The sequence below is a fragment of the Falco rusticolus genome, chromosome 1 (assembly GCF_015220075.1).
Source record: "Falco rusticolus isolate bFalRus1 chromosome 1, bFalRus1.pri, whole genome shotgun sequence".
NCBI classification, from domain to species: domain Eukaryota; kingdom Metazoa; phylum Chordata; class Aves; order Falconiformes; family Falconidae; genus Falco; species Falco rusticolus.
The window spans coordinates 38479765-38504791 of NC_051187.1; the positions used below are offsets into that span (position 1 = coordinate 38479765).

At 39.9% G+C, this 25027-nt stretch overlaps 2 protein-coding genes across 7 annotated transcripts in view; both read right to left on the bottom strand.

Annotated features, from left to right (window-relative positions):
- CABIN1 (calcineurin binding protein 1) overlaps positions 1-19964 on the bottom strand; it is a 118015-nt gene extending 98051 nt beyond the window's left edge. For 3 of the 6 annotated variants that reach the window (XM_037372932.1, XM_037372599.1, XM_037372842.1), the window contains exons 1-19: positions 19805-19964; positions 17010-17074; positions 16504-16596; positions 16054-16167; positions 15757-15891; positions 15315-15495; positions 14230-14359; positions 12373-12522; positions 11262-11554; positions 10074-10242; positions 9493-9629; positions 8893-9110; positions 6969-7047; positions 6536-6723; positions 5150-5299; positions 4221-4415; positions 2698-2934; positions 1064-1217; positions 728-843 (exon numbers count right to left, since the gene is read on the bottom strand). In XM_037372932.1, coding sequence (XP_037228829.1) covers positions 728-843; positions 1064-1217; positions 2698-2934; positions 4221-4415; positions 5150-5299; positions 6536-6723; positions 6969-7047; positions 8893-9110; positions 9493-9629; positions 10074-10242; positions 11262-11554; positions 12373-12522; positions 14230-14359; positions 15315-15495; positions 15757-15891; positions 16054-16167; positions 16504-16596; positions 17010-17012 — 2742 coding nt within the window. In that variant the 5' untranslated portion in view covers positions 17013-17074; positions 19805-19964. Of the gene's footprint in view, positions 1-727; positions 844-1063; positions 1218-2697; positions 2935-4220; positions 4416-5149; positions 5300-6535; positions 6724-6968; positions 7048-8892; positions 9111-9492; positions 9630-10073; positions 10243-11261; positions 11555-12372; positions 12523-14229; positions 14360-15314; positions 15496-15756; positions 15892-16053; positions 16168-16503; positions 16597-17009; positions 17075-19322; positions 19425-19804 lie in introns of all 6 variants that reach the window. The other 3 variants (XM_037373019.1, XM_037372752.1, XM_037372669.1) reach the window with 2 other exon arrangements.
- Positions 19965-22245: 2281 nt separating this feature from the next.
- Positions 22246-24933, bottom strand: DDT (D-dopachrome tautomerase). The gene is made up of 3 exons (XM_037373379.1): positions 24760-24933; positions 24403-24578; positions 22246-23671 (listed from the first exon to the last, which is right to left on the bottom strand). Exons 1-3 carry the CDS (start codon positions 24865-24867, stop codon positions 23599-23601), a joined length of 357 nt encoding a protein of 118 aa, XP_037229276.1. The 5' UTR covers positions 24868-24933; the 3' UTR covers positions 22246-23598.
- Positions 24934-25027: the final 94 nt, after the last annotated feature.

Genomic DNA, 25027 nt, shown 5'->3' on the forward strand with positions numbered 1-25027 from the left:
CAGGAGAAGATGAAACTGCATATAGATTCAGTATTCCGGTATTCCCTTTCCACAGGTTACAAGGCCCAAGCACTTTTATATGTTCATTACCAAAAATAAAACACAAACCACCTCTGACTTCATCACATGAAAGAATATACAATGACAAATTACCATATTACCATCATCTGGGTGAATGCTGCTAAGTGCCAGAAATTTTTATTAGCCTCAAACATTACCTCTGCTTATTTTTAAAGAGTAGAACATGCATCTTCCAAAGCTAAGCACCACAAAACTCAAGTCTGAATTTGAATAACTGAAATTTTATCATGATCAGTGGCCGATACAGGCCCACATTTCTCTTAAGATAATCACTTTAACACTTCTCTAGTGCTTTCTCTTTCAGGGCAAGGTAGATCATTTACTAAGTCCCATTTAAGATGTTTTTATAGGAGAGACTTAGTTGTCCAAAGGCATCACTTGTTTGACAAAAAGTGCTGTTTAGAAAGCATACCCATGGAGAAGGGTCTGGAATAAGAAGTCTTTGCTATTCAGATTAAACTGACTGAAATGTTCATGCATTTGTCTGGGAGAAGGAAAGTGTATTTAAAAGTGTATATTTAACATGAAGACAAGGCAATAAACAATCTAATATAACTGCAGTTGTTCCCTGCTTTGAGATGGGGGTTGGCCAGATGACTTTCAGAAGTCCCTTCCAACCTAAATTACTCTACGATCTAACACTTACATAAAACTTTAGAAGAGCACCATCTGAATTGCAACACCAGGATCGTCTTCCCAAATACTCATGAGCAGTGTTCAGCAGCATCAGTGAAGAAGGCAACATAGGGGTATCAGGACTCACTGGAAGAAAGAAGTTGGTAAATAGCAGAGTAGCACAGAACTGAGTTAAATCTAACTAGCCAATGCTTCTGGCAAAAAGTTCCCTCTGTGATAAGAAAATGATGTTCGCATACCTTCAGCCAGCAAGACAAGACAACAAAAAAGTATTTTCTTATGTATATTCTGGAGCTAGACTGTAAGGAGCTGGGCTCCAATATATGAAAGTGAATAACTAACCCACCTTCTTCTCCCTGGTTCTGCTGCTGCTGGCAGCAAAGGGATCGAAAAGCATCTTCCTCATGCTGGATGATCCTGTGCAGGATAACCCATGGAAGCACTGACGAGACATATGGTTCTTTTGGTTCTTCCTGGACCGCCATGCTGCAGTCTATGATCTAATAAAGAAACAGACATTATACAAAGTGATACAACATAAACGTCAGGTGTGAATCCTTCCCAAAAAACCCAAAGTTGGTAATGCATTTTATCCTAAGGAAATCTAAAGTGGAGGCCCAAGCTTCCCACAATGAGTGGTGGTAAAAGTCCAATAAATAAGATCAGCTGGTATGGAGAAGGGATCATTTCCCCTACACTGACACTCCTCTTGTATTGCCATTTTCCAAGTAGTTATTTCTCTGTTAATACCATATACAAATAATAAAAAGTAAACAAATGCGCAGCATAAATTCTTAGTGTTAGTAGGCCTCATTACTGTACAAGAAATTTCTCTATAACCCAGCAAGGAAGAGGAACTTAGTTCAAAGAATTCCTGAATTCTTTACCAGGTCTTACAATAACTGTTAAAGACCAACTAGAATCATTAATAGGTGCTATATAAATGATGTAACTGAACAAATTCTGAGCAGCACAATGCTGTGTCATGGAACCATTGCCTTGGCATTTCTCATAGACAACTATCCATTTTATTGCCAGTGCCAGAAATTTCTGAAGTCCTACACTTTTCTCACATTCTTCCACACATGCAACAGTTTTTTTGTTGGTATTTATGTAGATAAAGAATCCTATTTATCATTACTACAGAATCCATTTAGGTTATTACAATGAATACTCTGTTCTCCAGAATTCCATTACATCCCATAATGTAGTGACACACATACAACTTCAGATAATAAGAGTATGATTTCATGAGTAGTGAAGGTCCTTGGCTTTTACTGAAGTACATGGAGATTTGAAAGTTGCAAGCACATTGAATTTTGACATTAACTACACTAGCTTCTTAAGAACTGAGAGCCTGCCATTTGTTACTTGGATTGAAAAATACTCATTCAATAGTTTTAAGGTTTGAAAATACCTTAGTTAAAAGGCTAAAATTAGCTGTATTCATAATGCCAGAAACAGTCCACAGATCACTTTTTTTTCTGCCCTCTTCTCATCACCCTCTCTGTTTTTACTGGAAAGACCCTTAGCTTGGCCAGCACTTGCAAGCAACAATACCATATTCATAAGGCTTATGGTATCTTGTCTTCTAGCCCAAAGCACACACTACCAAGATCAGTGCCATAACTTACAAACTGCACCCAGCCAGCTCAATCACTCTTTGCACTATCACCATTTCAAACAGCGTAAGAAAACAGTGTTGTTCCTTGAGTTATCTTACTACCCACTCTTTGATTATTTCAGGCACCTTGGTGTTTGAAGGTACCTGCTGTTACCGATTCTAGCACAGGTGTGCTCTGTGCATCTTTAACATACTGAAATGAAAATAAAGACTACGAAGGTAACACTTATCTTCCCTCAACAAAAATGTAACGCAAAATGTCACCGCAAGTGGGTGACAATTCAGACAGCAGCTGTATCATGTCTGAAGGTCTGCAGCACACAATACCTCTTTTCTAGTGCAAGTGAACAGGTTACCTGAATCAGGTTATTTGTTAATCGAACAAGGCTTGGTGTTACAGAAGAGTCTTTCAGGATGCTGTTGACTGATGATAATGAAGTATCTATTCCTGTAAGCAGTTGTGTTACCGTAGCAACCCACTCTTCTTTAGCAGAGGCTGCTGTCATATTAATCATCTGCTGAATTGCTTCATTCAAGGCAACTTCTGAGCATTCAAAGCATTGCTTGTAATCTTTCAGTTTGAGTAGGGAGTCCTAGGGAATGTAAATATGAAAAAAATCTATTATAAGGACAAGAGGGTTATTTTAAACAATGAATGCACAGCAGGGCAAAGCAATACACTAGATATAATGTAAATACAGTTAATGTAATGTAACTAATGAAATGATAACAGAACACCTTTAAATATGACATTAAAAAAATACAATAAGATATGCATGGACCCTAGATAACAAATATACAAGTAGGATCTAAATTTCACAAAAAATCATTGCTAAATCTTGCTGCTTTAATAAAAGACGAAAAAAAAATTCAAGAAAGGGATGACTCTTTCATTTCTCTTACACAGAAATTACATTTTTAATTTCTAACCTACCTAGAACCTGAACAAAATGTTTTGGCAGACAACATGCATACTGATCTAGAGCTGCCAAGTATATGGCACGTCAGACTGGCTTTAAACACACACTTCTTGCCACTATTAAACCATGACACTCACCCATCCTACCACCTGCTTAGGAGCCATTTTTATTGTCTAAAATTCTGATACACAATTGAATAGGGGCTCTACAGCAACAGGGTTTGGATCTTTGTGATCTTGTGCTGCCATTTTATTACTTCATAAATAACAAAATAGCAACTATAAGGCTAGCATTATAGCAACATCTCCTGCTTCTTTCTACTCTGCCAAGCTTGGGTCAGGAGATGGCATGGAGCCTGTAGGATTTGGTTCAGTCCAGTTAAAAGAGCACCAGTCTTTTTGTGCCACCTCTTTTTTTTCCCCAGAGAACTTGACAGGCTCAAATTGTTCCTATAGCTGAGCTCGTTTGTACCCTTACTTTCATAGTGTCAAATCGACTAAATCTGTAGCAATTATACTGAATCTACCTATCAACAGTTTGTCACTCATGCAGGACAGATGCACTACATCATAAAAATCATACATATGCTAGATAACTTTTAAGTTTCAGAATCATTGTAAATTACCATATAGTCAACATGAACAAAAGCAGGAAGTATTCACAGCAGGTGCAGATAGCATGAATCCACCCACAAGATCTCTCTGCAAATGATTCAAGTTTACTCAAATTTACAGGTTTTCTGGCCATTTCAGGCAGGCTTCAGATATCTTATACTTTTAGCCACATTCTCAGTTAGCAAAAGCTGGTGTATTGCTGATGATGTCAAAGCTATTTATTAGCTTTGCTTTGTAAATAAGGCTCATTAACCATTAACACCTACTCTAGAAATCCTTTGATCTTGTTTTCAGGAATAAGTCCTAATATCCTAGTAAAAAAAAATTTTAAGAAATAAAACAAACCTGTAGGAGAAGCAGCTGTGCTGGTCTCTCTGGTATGGATGTTACAAATTCCAGATGTTTTGCTCTGCCATAACCATTAAAGCATAATGTTGGGCGAAGCAGATGCACCACTGCATTATAATCCCCTGCCTCATACAGTCGCTGTATCTCTTCCAAAGACTGGCATCTCTCCAGAGATTTTAGGTTCTTTTCAATCTGCAAACATCACAGATGACACAATCCAACTTTTTGTCTTCAAATACATTTGAGCACTGACATTTCCCCTAGCAGTTTAGCTGTAAAGCTATATGAACTCCACAGCTACATTCAGGAATATAAACCAGGAAGAAAACACCTACTATGCAACACTTCACCCATTCCACAGATTTTTAATTATTATATAATATGACTTTAGTGCTATAATGATTTTAAACTTTTTTTGCCTTAAATCCCAAACCCACACATTTCTACACTGCAAGAATACATCCATCAGATGGACTTCAAAGTGAAGATGGCATCTCCTGTGTTGGAGTTCATCCCCCAAAACAGCAATAGAAAGAAGATGGGCATCTCTTTGTTTAAAATGCAAATTGTTATGTGAAAAACAGACTCCTGAAGCAAAGAGCTCATTTAAGCAAATGTGAAATTTATGTTTAAGAAAAGATAATAAAACACTAGTCTAATAATCGACTGTTCTACATGCAGCTGCTCTAATATTTCTATTTTGCATAAAAGCAATCTTAAGTTGTACGGGACCAACAGATCCAAAAGATGTCTTTTTGAAAAGAAGATGATGGCCTTGACATTAAATTATGAACTTGTCCTTTCACTCTTCGAAAAATTCTAGGACAGATACAGTAAGCTTCCATCACAGAAGAACTAATGCATAGATGACATTTGAAATTGGGAGGGATGGAGTGGGGAGAAAACAACTGCAAACTAATTCTTACCTCTTCTAAAGAAACAACAGAATCAACATGTAGATTAGGTAACCGTATTACGATGCTGCATTCATTGCCAGCTTTAGCTTGCATTGTAGTGGAGCTCTGTAGCATTTCAGTGCAGATATCATAGTTTTCAAGTGCCTGTTCCATGTCTCCCTACAGAAACAGTACAGAGGAAAACAAACAAACAAAAAAACCCACCTCGATTCTGTCTGCAGCAAGGCTTTCTAAAGCATGTAGAAAATGTTTAAATTCAATGTAGGCACTGCCAGTGTGATTACTGCATATCATTCCAAATAAAAAACAAATCCAATTGTTAATCTCAAATTAAAAAAAAAAAAAAAAAAAGGCACTGTATCTTACCAGTGACTTCAATAACAGGCAAAATAAACCAGAGAAATAGAATTCAGCTTGCATAAATTTGAAAAATTCATTTGGATTGATAAAATCCCCTTCCTTTAAAAACATGGAAGAGTAAAGCTCTAGAAATAACTCTTCCATTTCTGCAAATAAAGACACTAAGTTAAAAAACATTCTTATATTTTACCAAGTGAATGCATTCTATTCCCTCTGTCCAAATGAAGTAGATACTGAAGTTGGTTGGTCAGGAGAGGAATGCAAGCTGCACAAGCAAAATATAACTCTGTATCTAAAGGAAAAATGGCAGTGGCCACATAGGAACTCTCATGCTTAGGGGCAAAAAATAAAAATGGAAGGAACTGGTTAGCTCACACTTATGAAACTGATCGCATTATTAGTAGACAATTGACCTAAACATAATTGATGCATAAACGAATTCTTTGATGTCCTGAGGAAGCAACACTTGGAGGGGAAAATAAAGTCTGGGATCAAATAACATTCCTTTCAAATTATTCCCTTAATGATAGGTTTAAAACCCTCTCTTCAAAATCTGCGTATTATATTAAATGTCTCCAAAAGAAGAATCACGCTACCTTGAAAAAGCAGAGGGGAGACTAATTAAACACACAGACTGCTTCAGTTGAAAGCTGCATTTTGGACTGTCTGGGACTTTGATAGTATCCGCTAGTCCAGGTCCCCAAAAAATCCATGTTCTGCAGCTACACAGTACTACTCCAAATAACTTTGAGCCAAATATTATTTTTTTTTAGGCTGAACATGAACTAATTTAAACAAAGACTTATGTATTAAACATACCTGAATATTAGCATAGCATGCTAGACCTCCTATTTCATCTTCACCTCTACCCTTAGGGATAGTTAATTATATTAAAAAGTAAAATGAAATAACTATGTTTTGAACCAGTTCTATTGGCACACTTGAATGAGCCGAGATTCCCAAATCACCTGTGGCATCTCTGAACAACATTGATTTTAATTTGAGAAAAGTTTTATTTGTTAAATCAAAACAAACCTGGAGTGCTAGAAAGCGAGCTTTCAGCCAATACACTCGAGTGACAAACTCCATCCAGCCTTCCTCAAATAAATCTCGCTGTGAAGACGCAAATGACAGCTGCAACAGGTCTCCCAAGAAATGAGTCCCTGGGAAGTCAGGACCAAACTTCCCATTCACAGAGGCAGCAGGGCAATTTCGTGGAGAAACTGCAAATCAATTGATTACATTTTATCATAAAGGTACTAGCATCCCATGACAAAAATTCCCATATACTAGTATTTCAAAAGTATTGATCTACTTTAAGGCAAACAATTGGTAGACCAATAAAATACAGATCTGAAAGACATTAATTAAGAAAATATAGCTTCAAATTCCAATTAATTCCTGGAAACATGTCTTCATACACCTTGAGTGCTTTTAGAGTCTGAAGAAAGTAACGTCCAGTTCTCACCTGTAGAGCTCTTCCCTTTTGTCAGTAGCCACTGATCTAACTGCAGTTCCATGCAAGAAAGGCTCATCAACATCATATCCTTCAGAAAAAGTATGGAGATATCAAAGAAGAGTATATAGGAAGAAATTCATTAAAAGAAGAAAAAAAACACCAAAACACACACACAAATTTGCAATTTACTTCAAAGAAAAATCTTCAACTTGTCCTCTTGGGATTTCTATTCCCAATCTATAACTACTTCTTCCCCTGCCTAAAGGTGTATAATAGCATTTACAAATCAACAGATACAAAACAAAACAATACTTAGAAGAAGCATTAAAAAAAATTTAAATCTCAGCTCATAAAAGAAGCTAGTGAGAACAGCATTGCCTGATGTCAGAAAAACGTGACATCCTTATTTTTTTATCTGGCTGAAATAAAACTATATCAAATTGCTCAATCATGCTAAAAGCATGTTTCCAGAATACAATAAAATTACTGATATCTGAGAAATAAAGAGTATATCCTATAACTTTTTCAGTATTTATCTCCACAAAACTGAGTATGTTCTCTAGTCTTATCAGCTTATTAATCCTTGGTGGATAAAGTTCAGAAGTATATTAAAAATCACATCATCGCGGATCTCTGCCAGGTAGTTTTGTGTAGTGAAGGATATACTACTTTCTGATTAAATTCATACGAATAAGGGCAACAGGTCCAGCTGTAAAAAACACATACTTATGAAAAGGTTCAAAAGTCTGCATACATTACCAGAACAGCTCTTCACAATCTTAAGAACCCAAATTATTACATTCAGGATAGCTTGCAAATTAAAATAAATTAAAGTATGAAAAATAATAGACAAGCATGAGGACAGGGACTGTTAATAGTATAGCTACAAATTGTTGACTTTTAAAATTTTCCATACAAGCAAGCAGTTATGCAGTCATAACGAGAACCAAGGGAATACATTTACAAATATATTTACGTTTGTTTAAAAAAAGGGTGTGTATATATGAAAAATATACAGAAATACCAAAGTCACGGGATGTATAAAAATATAACATCTGCTACATAGTAATACTTTCATTTGTTTTGTAAAGTCAATGGAACATAGTTTTCAGAATTAATTTTTCATTTGCAAAAAAGTAGAAATACTGTTACTATGAAAAAAAAAAATTTCAAACTGCAGTCATACCAAAGGCAAGTAACTCTCCAAATGAATAAGCATTGCTAACATTGAAAAGATAACGTTGGCAGGTTCAGTGGACAAGAAGTATCAGTACCGGTTTTATAATTCAAGAAGTATCATCTTGTGTCACCCAGTTTAACATTAATTTACTAAACTTACCATTTTTTCTGTTTGCATTTGTGAAGTCCACAGATTTATAAAGGTAATAAAATGGTGACATCAGGGTGGTGGGGTTGGTTTGGGCTTGTTGGTGGTTTGGGTGTGGTTTTTCACTTAAATTGCAGGTTATTTTAAAACTACACTGTATTCAGTCTATTTGGAGCAGATATGCTGACCCTCAATCAGCCAATATGAACAGAACGGCCTCTCTACTCACCTGATGACAAAATAAAACTGTGTCATATCAGAAGCAAAGGGAGGGAAGAAAGAGAAAGAGCAACAACAGAGTAAAGTAGTAAACTGTATTTACATCTATAGTATTTATATTACATCTATATGTGTGTGTATATATACACACACATATTACGTGTAGGGTATACACAGCATCACCCAGATATGTTCAGGAGCTCAGGAACAGTTACATGAGCTGAAGTATCCCACAGCTCACGACATGTGCAACAGCTAGGACAAGCAGCTCCCCAGACAAGAGCTAAGTAGAACCTGCATCTGATGGCTACATTTCAGTTAGATACTTTTGGTACACAGAAAGCAACACAGCAGCAAGTAGAAGTATAAGGAAAAGTGTTTCATTACCTTGATATGCTGATTACTTGAGTCCCTCAGTAATGGATTGGGAAGACTACTACTATGCTTTCTCCAGCTATTATAGATACTAAGGACCACCTCACACAAGCCAGGAGGCCACTTCACTAAGAACTTTTGGCTGATGACTTTTAGATATCTCATCATAAGCTCCAAGATCCCACCATTGTTCAGGTTATCCAGCAGGAATTCATGAACATCCTGTTTTTCTAGAAAGCAGATAAACACAAAGCCGTACACATTCAAGGTCAAGGCAGACTATAACCTGAAACAAATAGGCTTCAACAGTGTTTTATGCACTAATCTTGCAGCAGTTCTCCTGTGCTGTGTAAATGCAAAATTAAGTTACTGTATTCCAATCTGTTTAAATGGGCAACCCCACATAATAGATGCACACAGTAATTAAGCATTTCCTAAGACTTAAAAAAAATCACACCTGTTACCAAGATATTTCTATGCCATAAAATTATACCTTTTAAAATAATGTATACTTCTGTGACCTTCTAGATATGACAAGAAAATACAGAAAATAAAGCATACAATATGGAAGAAACAATAGAGAAGGACTGGGGGTTATAATGAAATCCTTACCAGATTCCATAAATGTTGTAGAATCAAATGACATTCTATGTGGTCCAACATGCTGGAAATTCTCCTCTTTGATCTCTGACTGTACCTCATAGTTATTGAAAGGGTCCTCCTCCTCCTCTGGATCCAGTTTCCTCAATCTGTGTGAAAGGGGGACAAAACCTAAAATATCAACAAAATCCTCGTTCTTTCTTTCACTAGCAAGTGAAATCTAATGATGGCATGCTGTGCATATTTAACAGTGGAAGTTCATGAACTGAGGTAAACTCAAGCTTACCTCCAGTTCCCAAATTTTGCCCAAATGAAGACTACCTTGTTTATCTATCTTATCCATTTTGATGTCTGCATTGTCCTCTAATTCAATCTCACATTAATAAAAGCTTTCTTATTTTTCAATTAGTTTTTAGTAATTTTCACTAACAACAGTTTTATTACATTTACAAGAGGACAACGCATCGCATCTGCTTCAAAAAATAACATGGGTCTTGTGGCTTTAAGGTTGGGGGATATCAAACAAAACCCCAAACAGCTTCTTCTACTTAGCTCTTGACACTCTCATAATCAAAGTTATTGCTGTACAGTACCTGGAAGGAAGGAATTTCACCAACAGCTCTTGAAAGTCAACCTTCTCCTCTTTTTTACACTTGGTGTTCCGGACTCTAGCAGACCTCCTTTTTGCTGTTTCACCACTATCTTCTGTAATTCTCCTTCGCTTCACACCTTTCTTAGATTTATCACCTGCAGATATGTCACCTAGAAACAGAATTTAAAAGAAAAGAAAAAGATACTGACTGGTTAAATCATCAAACAAAAAGTGGATAATTATTTAAAAAAAAAAATAATCATTTGTGGGTGACAATTTATTTTATGCTACACCAACACTTGAGATTCATTGGTTTCCTTCTGAAGACACTGCCAAAATGTAAAAATAATTTAAAAAAAAAATCACTATATAAACTGGCTATGGTACTTTGCATAATAATGTTGATCTGACGCAAGAAGCAGACTTACTGTAAATTCTGCATTTTGTTATTCATTAGTCTTGAAGAGGTTTTTGAAATGGGAATCAGAGGAGTCTGCCTTTAACTCCAGAAACACCTGTAAATTCCCATGAATAGCAACAAAATACTGATAACTCCTTGATAGTCTTAGACATGTAAATACATATACAGCTACAGCACACAATATTCAAACCTCTTGCTACAGATTTCAAATAAATACAGCTGACAGCTTGGTTCTCTCAGGTTCTTAAAGTTACATGTGAGCAGAAAAATAATACAGTTATCTTTTTCTATAACAGATCATTCATTCAAAGGAGGTCAAGATTCTTCACAACATTAAAAGCTTGATATGTACTGCTGCTGGAACAGAGCCATGGCTCTTCTAATCTTAAAGACTCAAGTATGAGGCAGTAACACAAAACCACAAGAGGTTATATACTCCTGCACTGGAGTAACAATTAAGAACAACTAATCAACCTGACTCAATTCCATTATATAGGAAAGTAAGTCCACTGTCCTAACCCTATGTCCTTTGTCTTAGTCAGGAACCAATTGTTTTCGGCAGTTTAGGTGGCCTTCCTTTCCTAATGTGAAGGGTTAACACAATTTTATAGAGCTCCACTTCACTTTTTCTACAAGATGTTACATATATGCTGCAAAGTTCTGAATCCACCAACATGCAGTTTAAAGACAGCATTTCCTGATTAATTTTGTAGTGCTTTCAATACCCAAATAAACAGGAAAGATAGCTTGAATCTTAGACTGAAGTACCTTGCTCACCTACAGCAGCTCCCGGTTCCAATGAATTCTGACTGTGACTTGGAAAGCTGGGTGTCATTGGAGTATAAGGTAACACAGGATCTGGCATTGTCACCACTGGATTAGTGCTGACAGGAGTTGGCTGAATAACACTGACAGGAGCAGAGGTAGGAGAAAGAATCAAATGTTGAACTGGGTCTCGGTATTCTGAGAGATCAATTCTCTTTCCCAGACTGGGTCGAGGAGGATCACAAGTTGTGAGGTGGTGATACATGGCAAGTAAAGCTTCTCCTAAACACTTCCACCTGCACGTGGAAACACAACGGCATTACAACCATTAATCCTTGTCACATTATCTTCTAAATTATATTTACAAACCTAACCCCATTCAACACCGTTTTTCACCAGTAGCTTAGAGGTAGCAAGAGCAGATTTTCAGTGGGAGAGAAATACGCATTTCAGCGTCAAAATAGAATACACCACTTCAGAAAACAAGAACAACATGTGGCAGCAGGCAAAAGTTTTCAGAGGAAACTGGTGAATTGGTTGCAGCAGGAAGGAAATGGGAGTCAATAATGTGCTAATCTTACAAAATGCTGAGGAATTTATTCTATATTGAACCCTAAAAAAAGAAGTGTCAACGGAAACTTTTTCAGGTTCTGCATTCAGTCAACAACAATAAAAAAAAATCTCACCCTTATCCACAAGTAGAAGCAACTTCTCTGCAACAGGACCTACATGCAGAGTACATTAATATTCCAGAAAAACATGCACTAAAAAAACCAAACCAAAGCCCAATCCTTTATGCCTTAATAAAGACATAAATAACAATTTATTAGTATCCTTATATCTTGCTGTTTTCTGTTTAGCCTTATTAACTTTGGTTTCTCTTGAGCTTATCTTATTGTGCCCCAGCTTGACATTTTTATGGTGTCTATCCCTTCCTCCAAGGCCATGTTTTCTTAACTGTTTGTAGGGGTTTAACTAACATCCTCTGTTTTTCAAATTCTTTCTTATTTTTCACTATAGATATTTACTCTCCCACCCCCCCTTTTTTTTAAAAAAAGTAAATAATTCTCATATCCAGAGGAACCTTTTAAAAAGAGAAAATATAAAGACATACGTGAAAAAGGGAATGGCCTGGACCAGCCTGAGGTCTGGTTCTCTCTCACGCACTAGCAAAGCCTGTCTTTTCTTACGTAGCTCCAGTGCTTCATCTATGATTCTTCCTGTTTCAGCTGCACTCACATTTACATTATGGATAGACATGTCACTAAGAAATAACAAGAAATGAAGACAAGTTAAAGTTTTGTTGTTTGGGTTTTTTGTTCTTTAGGTTTTTTTGGGAGATTCATTTGAAATCTTCCTATAATGTAACAGAAGTAAACAGTGTTAAAACAGGCATTCAAATAACATTATTTTATAAATTTTATAGCATATACATAGAAGTGTTCGCCATCTGAAATCTTTGTTCTGCCTTAAAAATTAAAAGGGAGATTGTCCTATTCTGCTTTCCAAACACTGAGAAATTAAAGGAAAGGAGGTTTTATCTTCTTTATGTGACCAGAAGTTTTTGGTTCAGAATGAAATTGTATGGCTGAGAAATTCTTGTCATTTCAAAAGTGCTATTTCGAGGAATTCATGTAATCAGAAAATTTGTAGTTGGGAATTGTGTAGTCTTAGTCTAGGAATGAATTTTTGAAAGTGAAAAATTAGCCACTTCTTCAGAGATCTCACAATCTAGAAACAAAAAACAAGAATCAAAAAGCCTTGGCTTAATTCAGCATGTAACTCATTTTAAGAGCCAGATCTAAGGCAGCTTAATAAATCAGGGTCTCTGTAATTAAATAGGACTTTCTGCTAAGAATGTACTGCTATACATAGAATCCTAGAGCCTTAAAATTTAAGTTATCCCTTTTATATCTTCTAAGTGCTCTGTATTTTTGCATTTTAGATGTTAGAGTACAGTAGTCTAAAATGTTAAACATGGTTTTGACTGATTTATTGCATAACTGAAGGATGCATGTTCCACTTCCATTTACCACATACACCTTACAAAGGGTACTGATGCTATAGCACATGAAGCTATTATGATACTCAGTGAGACCGAACTATAATTAAACTAAGAACTTAACTTCTTCCTTGAATTCTGCTGACCATCACAGCAACATATTACAGTACCAGAAGCAGCTCTGATGCTGAATGATCAGTTAACTTAAGACAGAACCTGTAAATTTTACAGGTCTCTACTTCCTTTTCCCACTTTCCTCCTACCCACTCAATACTATAAAATCCACCCAGAACGAAACAGTATACTTTGTAGAGCTACATGACAACAAACTTTTAATGAAAGTTTTACATACTGCAATAAAAACTGTAATAATAAAAGAATAAAATCTCATACATAATATTGCAAAATATTTTCAGAGTTGTAGTAGTCTGAAAGTTTAATAAACTAAGAATTTCTGCATCTCAGGTACTAATGAAACATACAGTCTTTCTGACTATTCATTTGTGAATAAAATAAGTCAGACTTTAAAAACCTACTGATAAGAGAAAACTGTGTCAAGCCACAAATTTGTAACTGCTTAGAAAAGCAGTAATGTGGGACAGTTGGGTGGGGGTTTGGGGGTTTTTTTGGTTGTTTTTGCTTTTTTTAATCATAAACCAAAATGAATGCTGCAGATATCAGCTGCAAATAAGTAAAATAAAACAAAGGAAGATGATGACAACAGCTCTAGGTATGAAAATAAGTGAGAAGCACAAATGGCTTTTTTGCCTCTTTCTACCTCCCTCCAAAAGTAATTACTGAAGAACATTCTGTCATTAGCACCAACACTTAACGTCAATTACTTATTTAGAAGGCAGGTCAGCAAGATATTGTTATAGCTTAAAGCATTGCATCTCACTAGCTTTTCTGAACTACCCCAAACCTGAAATTACACTCCAAATGGAGTGTACACTATAACATGACATTCACCATTTGAGGAACATCCGTAAGGAATCTTTCCGGAGGCAAGGCTGCTCCTCAAAGATCTTCTCCTTCAGAACCAATCCTTTGCTATATAGACAGTCTTTTTCCAGAGCTTTACAGATGAAGTACAAACATGCTGACAGAGAAATAGAAATTGAATGGTCAGCGGGTGCTCTGGTTCATTCAAAAGCTCCCGTTTCTGGGCCATGAAGCCCACTGAATTCCACTAAATATGATATTTAGATACATATGACACCACTGAACTCCAACTAAATATGACATTCAGATAAATTAGACCAATAGCTTTGTAAATGTCAAATAATTACGTCTACAGTTAAAATAACCTATTATGTCTTCCCAAGTATTATATCCAGAAAAATACAAAGTTTGCAGAACATCTTTTATTTACTTTCAAGACTCCAATCCTGCACAAAAGAAATTAGAATCATAATCATTTAACATTTTCACGTTATCAACTGTCTTAACGGCAGATTCCATTAGTGTAACAAGCAATGTATCCCACGTTTTTGCTCACGTGGGCAGTTATGTGAAGAGAATTAGGACCATTCCAGTAGGACAAACCTAAGTAATCAGACTCAACATTTCTGCCAACTTGTACCTTCTCTCCTAATCTTCCTCTGAATCACTTCATCCACTAGATATTACTCAAATAAAAAAATCTTAGGGTCAGTTGTATTAACTGCTGTAACTACAATTAATCATATTAGGCTATGAACTAGACTGTCATTTTATACCCAAATCCTGGAACTATGTAGCTGGAAATGACTAGAAAGATGAAATCAACACACATCAAAAAGCAAGAGAACAGTCTACAGGGAAACTTCTTGCAGAGGCTCTGATCTAAGAGACCACAGGTACTTTCAGGGTAACCAGAATTGATAAAAAACAGCATACTTCATCATAAAATAAAAAAAAAAAATCACTATCATGAAGTAAAAGTCTCTATCATACCCTAATGTACTGCTTACACAAGGTACGCTTTCCCCTGTACAATTGTGTTGTTACAATGTTTTATTGATATGTAAAATTACACATTATCTTGAGAATTTTTTTTAGAGCAGTGTACTTACTTGTGTAGTCACTCAGTGTATACAAGATTGTGATAAGGTTATCTAAACAAGGCCAGTGATCAGGATTACACCTGAGACCTTCTTCAAAAGCATGACGAGCCAAAGGTAGGCGGATTAGTTTTATTGCCACACGACCGATTTTATACCATAGGTTGACATCAGTAGAGTCTAGCATTACAGCCTAGAAAGCATGACAAACATTATTCACATTTCAGACATGCACATCCACTTGTCTACAGGGATTAGCACTGCTTTAGTTTTCAGCAGGGTTGTGACTGATTTGGGGACTGAATGGTGGACCAGTTATATCACATATAACCTCAGAAAGTATACAGAATTCAGACATGCATTCAAATCACGTACACTGAAAAGTGTACATACGTATTTCGGCAAGTTTTTGCCAAGATGGAGGAGCCAATGTTTTCTTTCAGCTGTACTGTACCTCCAAATAAAATTCTATGGCTGTCTCTAAGTCATCCCGTTGTGCTGCCAGTTGGGCTAGGTTTTTATAGGTGGAATATTTTAACATCAGGCCTGGGTGTTTCAGCCCCTCTTTCTCATCACCAGAAAGAACTGCCTAGAAATGATAAAATAAATGCAACACAGGCATTAGAAATTAGATAGGTAAAAAGAACAGCAAATAATTTGCCAGTTGATAACACTGACTTTTCTAATTAGCCAATGAGAAATAAAGTATTAAATACAATAAAAATAGTTTCTTTCTCTAAAGGTCACTGACCTCTCGCAGAAGACGAATCTCAAGCAGCTCATGATAAGCTTTAGCAGACTCTTCGAATCGGTCATGTTTCTGAAGGTCCAAAGCTTTGTGGTACAAAGCAAAAGCTTCTGCTTCCTGTGGTTTAAAGAATTAGAACTTATTTTGTCGGGCAAATTTTTAAAATACACTTATTACAATATACTTGTATTTGTTAGGAATATCAGTGGTTTCACACTTGTAATACTTTCTGCTATATAACAGTCCACATCCAGGCTGTATTGCAGAACATTAGCTTTACTGACCTAACATAACTCATGTACCTTTTACCTTGCTCAAGGAGGGTTCAAGAAATAAGATACTAACACAACTTTCATAAAACCAAAAAATTATGGTTGAACAATCCCTGCAACAAGGTAGGACAAAATTCTCATCAAGACAGAACTTCATTAAGAAAATTGTGGGTTCACTTACTTGAGCTTCCTTTGTCTGTGTCTTATGACTTTTGAAGGTACCTTCATAGTCATCCTCAATTGTGGAGCTCGCATTCAGTGCTGCAATTCGAATCTAGAATGACAGTCAAGATGCAACAAGAAATGTTACATCTACATGTATCCCAGTTTCCATGCAAACTTAATTTTTCTCATTTTTTTAACTTTACTTTTTAAGTGAACAATACTAAGATCTCTCTACATACAAGAACTGTAACTAATTTAGTCATCACTAATTGCAAGTAATAAAATATCAAAACAATTTGCCCCCCAAAATCAGTGGAAAAAACAAAATTTCAAGTGTCTTGCAAGCAACAGCTTCCCTAGAACAGGTGTGTGCATTACAGATTTTTTTTCAAATTCTTAAATTTACCAGTAACTACAATCACTCCAACACCAATGTTCTCGTTCTGTCAATTGATTCTTAGCCATGAGGTAAGAGGAAATTTTCAATTTTATTTCTACCAAAACATCTCAATAAGCCCTTACCATTTTCACAGCTATTCACACTGCCGTTCTCCAGGATTAGGAAAAAGGGCCTAACACAAACAGGTCTGGAAAGCAAACAGGATTAGAATATTTATTTTGTCCATAAAGAACACATTCAGAAGTAAAAGACAGGCTGGGAATATTTTAATCAATAACCAGTTAGCTGTTCTATGTCACCACCACCCCATGCCAAGAGATAAACTGCCCTGCTACATAGGAACAGTTACATTAAAGTGAATTTTAACTAGAGAGAGAGAATAAAATACAAAGTTAAAAACATCCAGGGTGACTTTCAAGATTCTAGTCCTGACAGTAAGAGGGGAGTGGAAATATTGGCAATGTAATTACAGCTATAAGGTTAGTCAATTACTGCATAATATTTAATGAACATACATTATATTAACATTACAACATGAATTTTAATGACTAAAAGCCAAAACAAAAAAAGCTTCTTGAATACTCTGACATTTCATAAGCATGAATCATTATAGCTTATGAGTTTATCTTCAGTTACTTTTAAAAAAATTTATGGAAGTTTTCCTGCACCTTTTATCTATAGCACAAACCAGAATGCTGTCTTATGTCTACAGACCACAGCACTTGGAAATATTTACAGAACAGGAAAGAAAAAAAAAAAAAAAAAAAAAAAAAAAAAAAAAAAAAAAAAAAGGAAGCTTTTCTGTGTCAGATTGACTTTGCAGCAGGCCACAGTGGCTGGTCAACCCGTTGCTGCACCTAGAAATTCCTGATTAAAAGTGCTTTCATTACTGCTGTCCCTGTTAGAACAAAACCAGTGTTTGTAACACAGGTTACAAACATGGAATGTTGACCAACCTCTACAGACCACCTCTAACGCAAACACAAGTTACAGATACTGCATATGTATTTCTACATTCTGAAGGAAGGATACTAATATTTCCAATCTTTTTTCCACTGATAAAAAGCTGAAAGGGGAAAACACATATTTATGATCTGTAAGTCATTTTCTCTCATAACTAAACCCATAACATATCCCATTAACTGCTTGAAACATGTTAGTAAAGGCAAAAAAAAAAAAACGTGAAAAGAGTTGTGTGCTGCTTCTTTAGAAAAGCTTCACCGCCACATGATAAAACCTTCCTATCAACTCAAACAAAAAGATGACACATGCAAGACAGGATAAAACCAGACTTTAATAATGGAGACCACATTAATAGAACAGTAAGTCCAGAATTAACCACAGCAGGAAGCAGTGGGAGTTTTGAACTATAAGCTGAATTAACTCATACATCATCATGATTAGTTCTGCATGTAGAGAAAATAATGCTTTGACTGGAATTTCATTCATTCAGCAATGATGTTTTGCTTGCCCAGGCACTACTTACTTTCCTCACTTGCAGCTAAATCAGACTGACAACTGCACAGCAATAAAGCATTTTTCTCTTCAAGTCACTGAATAAACATTAATAAAACCTCAAATCTCTTTCAAGACAAGGATTCATCATCTACTTTGCATATGGAGAAAATATATGCACAGAGATTAACGATTATCTCTTTTAGAAACGCTGAATGCCCCAGGTTCTGACAGAAAGTGCAGATGCTTATGACATCCAAGTAAGACCCTGTGACCCCAAATCAATTAGAGACTTAAATGAGTGTCTTCAAGTTCACCCACATATATGCCTATATTCAGAAATATGCTCAAGTATTTTGCTGAATCCACAAAATCTTGCTTAAAGCAGCAGAGGAAGTCAACAGGAGAGAGACTACAGTCAAGAGTTTACTTCCGCGGTTAGACTGCCAGTGAAACCACTACTACAAAAAAGGTGAGGAAACAATTTCAGTTTTACTTTTTATTTATACATAAAGTTGGTAACAAGTATTTAGCACCTCTCCTTTCTGATGTTCACAAGTTGAGAGACAGCACAACCAACCAGAACAGTGTAATCCTTTTGAAAAATCAGGACATGAATATTGCTCCGCGCAGCTTTTACACTGGTGTGTCAGGCGGGGGCGGGGGGCGTCTCCATTTTTTTTTTTTTAAACCAGGCACCGTACACGGTTGCAAACTTAACTGTGGACTGAGTTACAACACTGTCATAATGGCTAGGAATTGTGTGCCACTACAAGCACTTTCAGAGGAACACAGCTATGTAGCTACATCAATTAGGTGGGAAGAATTAGCCTAATATAAGGTACTACAAACCGGTTTGATTTTTTGCAGTTACAAGAGTGTCTCACTGTAAATCTGTGGCTATGACAGGAGAGAACATCCTCAAAAGGCAACAATACCTCATTAAAGCCTCCTGCCTTCATAATTTTGTATCCTTTTACCTCAGTAAAAGCTTGTGGGATTCTCAACGTCCAAAAAGGAAACAGGGAGTGACTCGGGCTGCCCTGGCTTTTGTTGTTGTTGCTACACTTGGGGTCCATACACTGCAAATACATACTTGTTTAAAAAAAACTCTTGAGTTTTGTTTTGCTTTTAACGTTGTAAAGACCACCTCCGCCGCATTTTAGCAAAAGCCGTTTTCACCGAAACCCGGTCCCTTTCCGCGAAGGGGAGCGGGGACGCCCCTCACGCCGCTCGCCGGGCTCCAACGCTCGGAGAGCGGCACAAGGGGCCGGGAGGAGGCGGGGGCGGGCGGGAACCCACGTTCGCCGCTGACCGGGGCTCCGTGGACAGGAGCCGGCGCGGACCCGCCGCGTCGGGCCGGGCTCTCCCAGCCCTCACCGGCGGGCTGCGCAGGGGCAGGGCCAAAGCCCCGGCAGCCCCTCAGGCCCCTCCACGGGGCCGGGGCGGACGGGACACTCACCTCGCAGGGCCGCCCCCGAGATGCCGGTGCTGCTCCCGGCCGGCGGGGCGCGGCCGCCGCGGGGCCCCCGGCGCGGCTCCCTCAGGCGAGCGGCGGCTCCCCGGAGACACGGCCTCAACCGGCGGTCTCCACGGCAACCTCCTCCAAGGCCCGGGAGACCCGCGCGCCAATAAAGGGGTTACCGATTGGCCAAGCTGACGTTCCTCAGACAGCCAATGGGAACGCTGAGGACAAGGAGGCGGGCAAAGGCGGGCGGGGCAGCCAGGGCTGACAGGGCCCAGGCTGCCTCTTGTGCCCGGAAGCTGAAAAAAATTCCGGATGCCCTTTCCAATGGGGTTGGGAATCATCCCAAAGCCAGTGGTTTTCCCTAAAACTCGCCGTGAAGCGAACTGGGGGTGGGAACGGGCTTTACGCCCCTGGAAGGTGGTTCTGTGCGGTGGCAGCAGGACGATGCGAGGCAGGGACCCATGCCAAGCAACTGCAACAGCTCCTTGTGGAAATCATTTTATTTAAATGTAATGTGATCGTACTGCAGCAAGTCTTAAAGGAAAGGTGTGCCACCTGAAGCCTGCCGCAAGCCCTCCTGGTGCCCGCAGCGCGTGGGGACGTCCTCTGAGGTGACCCAGGTTGACAAGGGCACATGCGGGCCTTGTCTGTCAGCGGGATATAGCCACATGTGTAAAGCCACCTCTTGTTACAAGTCACATCATGCTGACATGGTTAAGCTTCTGCTCAAACGTTTCACTGAATCAGCATTTAGTGCCCTAGGAGTCTTCATCCGGAATGTTTGGAGTCCGGGGCCCCATTTGTGTGGGAAAATAATACCCATCTTTCCATCATGACACACCAACAACAGGGTTGCCATGAACAGCAGCATCGCACTGTTATGCTTGGAGAATGACTTCCAAAGCTATCGTGATTCTGTAATATTTTTGTCAGTAGTGCCCTTCAGCACGCTCAGGGCCCCACTGCCGGTCTCTTGTGTAAGTAAGTGGAAAGATTGTCGACAGTTCAAAGGTCTGAACCTGGGTAATGGTTACAGAGTGTTCAAAATTGGGTCGTTACCTTTGAGTTTACAAATAATGCCTATATAGAGTTCTCAAACAACAGAGGCCATTCCTGGGAGCAGAAATACTAGTTAACCTTAGGAGGTTAAGCCTGGAAAGTTACAGAATCAGTGCAACAGTTAAAAGATCTACCACAGCTGGGAGATATTAAATCCAGATGTCAAGCAGGCTCCATCCCATGGAAGAAAGACAATTTGCATGTGGCATTCACAGGAAAGGGATTTCATAACATTGTTGCTGAGGGTAGTATATCTGATTTTCTCCAGCTACAAAACGACAGCAACAGTGGTTTGAGAAAATGTTTCCTGCTTCTGTTCGTTTCTGTGTGGGTGCTGCAGGGTAGGTTCAGGGACCTGCATAACCCCTTTGCAGGGTATCCTTCTTGAGCCCTAAGATATTGTACAAATCTAACATCAGCTCAGTGGGTAAAAGATAGGCCATCTCTTCAGATCAACATGAATATAAAAAGTATATTCAGCACGGGCAGCTTATGAAGAAAAACAGCCAGCTGCAAGCTCATAGGGCTTTCCAAACCTCATTCTGTGCTCAGTCCCTAGCACCAAAAAAGTACCATTTGGCTCAGACCAAAGGACAAACAATTCATCCTTTGATTAGTATTTTAACTGCTCTAATAAAAGAAAGCTCTTAATCCATGCACCATAAAATTGTCAAGATGGTTCTTGACTTGGCACTTTCACTGTGATTTTATATTATTCTAGGATGTTTTGTCAGGTAATGCCAGAATGCACAGACAACATGGAAATGGGTGGGACAGTCACACTGAGGACCCATTTTATTGACATCTTTGCACAGCGTACTCCTTTCCAAGCTTTGCCTCTCCTTCCCCAACTCTTCCTGCTCAGCTCTGCAATGCTGGAAAAGTCACTCCCAGGCAAGAGCCCATATGGGGAGCAGATGGGGGTGAGGGGAAGGCATGGAGCCTGAAGGTACCTAGCAGTGGCAAATATGGCCCAAAGAGGGAGAGCTGGGGCACAGGACAGAGCAGGGTTTCTCTAAACAAAACAAAGGCTTTGGCAAGAGTCTGTGAGTAGAAGGACTTCGAGGAAATAAGCCATCTGCAGATCAGAATTAAAGCAATATTATTTTCTGCATTTCAGAGTATTCACCTCAACCTGGCCCAGCCCTTCGCAAAGCCAGGGCTTTCTACCCTCTTTCCTGCAACAGACTACTCCTGACTTACACGCATGTCTCAGACTCAGTTCACCTACCTGTTTGCTACCTGAGTTTCAAAAACTTTTTGTTGAAGAGACCTCCTGAGAAAGCAGAGACCTGCACAGCCATGATACCCATCTCCAAAAACACAAAGACCTACAAAACCCCAATGCTGTAAGCCAATAAACTGACACTTATCAAAAGAGGTTTTGATACATTTTATTAACGAGATAAGGTGTAGCCCCCGTAGCCCGATACACAAATTTGTATTTGGTATTATATTCCTGACAGATTTCGCAGACATAGAAGATATTTATGCTGCATAGGGAACAACCAACTTCAAATGGTAATTAGAAGGAATATTTTCAACAACCTGGAGACCGCAAACCATAAACAAATAAAACTAATGAGAATAACAAAGGAGCGCAGAAGCACCCTTCAGCCTTGTATTCCCATGTTCCTCTGAGCTCCCTGCCTGCAACCTGACCAAGTCACAAAGTGGAAAGAAAACTGATAAATGTTTTCATTACCAATGGAAGGCAGAGAGAACATTATACGTAAAAAGTACCATGCTTTTGTTTTAGTAAAATGTCGTGTGTATTTCAGTTATAAAGTGAGGGAGCATATGGGTCTTAAAAGCCCAAAACACTTCCCTGGAGGGACAATAAGCTGAAAACACCAGCCACAGAACACAGTGAGATGCTGTGTTGTCCCAAAACTGCCTGTAACAGTGGGGCAAGGAAAAGTATTTTGAACAGAAGTGTGAGTAACAGGAATTAAAGTTGGCAGTAGCAGAACCTTCAAAATATTTTCCTGTGGGTACAGTGCAAGTTTTCAGAAATTACTCCCTCCACTACATGCTGCCATCAGCACATGAACATTCAGCTATGAAAACCTTGTGGACAAATAACATTTTGTAGGAGCAGCCACCAGGGTGGCAATGGTACAGCACAAAGCATAAGATATGACATAAGCCTTAAACAAATAATGATGTAAATGCATAAACTTCCCTCTCAATAATCACCTCTTTCCAGAAGAGCCTTTTGAGGAGCCTAAAAAAGAGTAGAATTTGACTTCCAGGTCTTCCTCCCCACCCTGGGACCCTTCTGCTACCACAGAGAAACAAAAAAGGATCTTTCTGCCTTGCAAAGTATGAGAAAATCTGGATACACCTCAGAACCTCTCCGCTCCTCAATAAAGCCAAACGTGTTCTGGAATTAAACTTTTTGCTGCTACAAGACAGCTTTGTCTAGGCCTGTGTATGGCCATCACCAGGTTGCAACGGCTTAGCCATAGGCAGTGAGAGAGCCTTTGGGCTACAAAGCAGGCTTGAAACAAAGACCTTGAACTATTTTAGTAAAATCAGTATAGCTGACTGCCCTGCTCTTCAGCTCCAAGTGCACAGGATGCAAAGACAAAAGTGATTCATACTTCAAAAGTGAAGGTGCAAAGGTACACAGATTTGATCATAAGAGGAAACAAGCAGATAGTTGGAGCTGGTCATCTCTGGGGTTGTCTTTACCATTGCTTCATTCCAACCAGCCGCTCAGGGAATCACAGAAACGTCATGACTGTTCTGTTCTTGCCGATCTGCCAGGGCTCCAGCGGGTAAAAGCGGATGACAATCCTTTTTGGGTATAAGAGCAAAAATGCAGTGAACAGGAAACATTATTTCATGATTAAATATTATCCCTTCCCAGTTTGCAGCGAGCAAGAAAATCTGAACTAAGCTCTTGCTGTCTCACACTTCATGGTGTTAATTTAACAGAAGCAAAAATAGGTTGTGTGCAAGGAGGGCACAAACAGGTGCCAGACTTCATCCACACAAACTGAAAAGCAGGCTGAATTTCAACACTGTTTATATGAGATACTCATCCATTTTGGAAGAACCCAAGCAGCTCATGATCTTGTTGGGTATTTACCTTGACAGCACCCAAGAGGCAGGGAAATGCTATTCTCTCCTAGGGGTGACATGGAAGAGGGGTAGAGTGGGACACAGCTTACCTCCAGGAACAGCCTTGTCCCAGGATTTGACATGATGGCCCCACTGCAAAGCTCCACCAGTTCCCACGAGGTTTTGCACCATTACACCAACTGCAACTACTCATCCTCAGCGTTTCCCAGACTGTTCAATGAGTGCAAGCCAGCCTATGGGTTTATCCGGACCCACACCGCGTGTCTGGGATTCAGCATCCAAGGGCATTAAGAATAGCCTTGGACCTGCATGGGAACCTACTCATCATCCTGACTCCCAAGCCTGCACCCCTGGGTGCTGTTCCATGTATTCCCGGAACTCAGCGCCCCGTGGGGCCGCCAGCAGAGCCCCCCCGCCCCGCGCCCGGGCCGGGCCGCACTCACCGCTCGGGGCCCAGGCCCAGCTGTGCCGTCAGCACGTCGAAGAAGCGGGCGCTGTGCCGCTGGTTCTGCTCCGCCGAGCCCACCACGCCGATGGAGGAGACCAGCAGCTGGGCGCAGGGCTCGCCCGAGCCCGCCACCACCATGGGCAGCCCGCTCCGCACCGTCACGTTCACCCGCTGCCGGCACAGGCCCCGTCAGCCGCCGCCCCGGCCCCGCCGCCCCGGCCCCGCCGCCCCGGCCCCGCCGCCCCGGCCCCGCCGCCCCGGCCCCGCCGCCCCGGCCCCGCCGCCCCGGCCCCGCCGCCCCGGCCCCGCCGCCCCGGCCCCGCCGCCCCGGCCCCGCCGCCCCGGCGCTCACCTCGGCCGGCTTGCCCAAGATGTCGGCGGCGGCGGCGCACAGCTCCTGGGCCAGCCCCAGCGGCAGTCGCCCGGCCGGCAGGTTGGTGTCCAGCTCCAGGAACGGCATGCTGCGGCGGCCCCGCACCGCACCGCGGCTCCGCTCCGCCCCGGCCTGGCCCCGCCCCGCTCCCGCGGCTCCGCACCGCCCCGCCCTGGCCCGGCCCCGCCTCCGCGGCCGGCAACGGGGCCCTTGCCCCGGCCCCGTGACTCCGGGGCCGCCCGCAGCG

Coding starts and splice junctions, on each gene's coding strand:
- DDT (XM_037373379.1), bottom strand. CDS start 24,867: ATGCCGTTCCTGGAGCTGGACACCAACCTGCCGGCCGGGCGACTGCCG. Junction 24,579..24,759: donor TCTTGGGCAAGCCGGCCGAG/GTGAGCGCCGGG, acceptor CTGTGCCGGCAG/CGGGTGAACGTGACGGTGCG. Junction 23,672..24,402: donor CTGGGCCTGGGCCCCGAGCG/GTGAGTGCGGCC, acceptor ATACCCAAAAAG/GATTGTCATCCGCTTTTACC.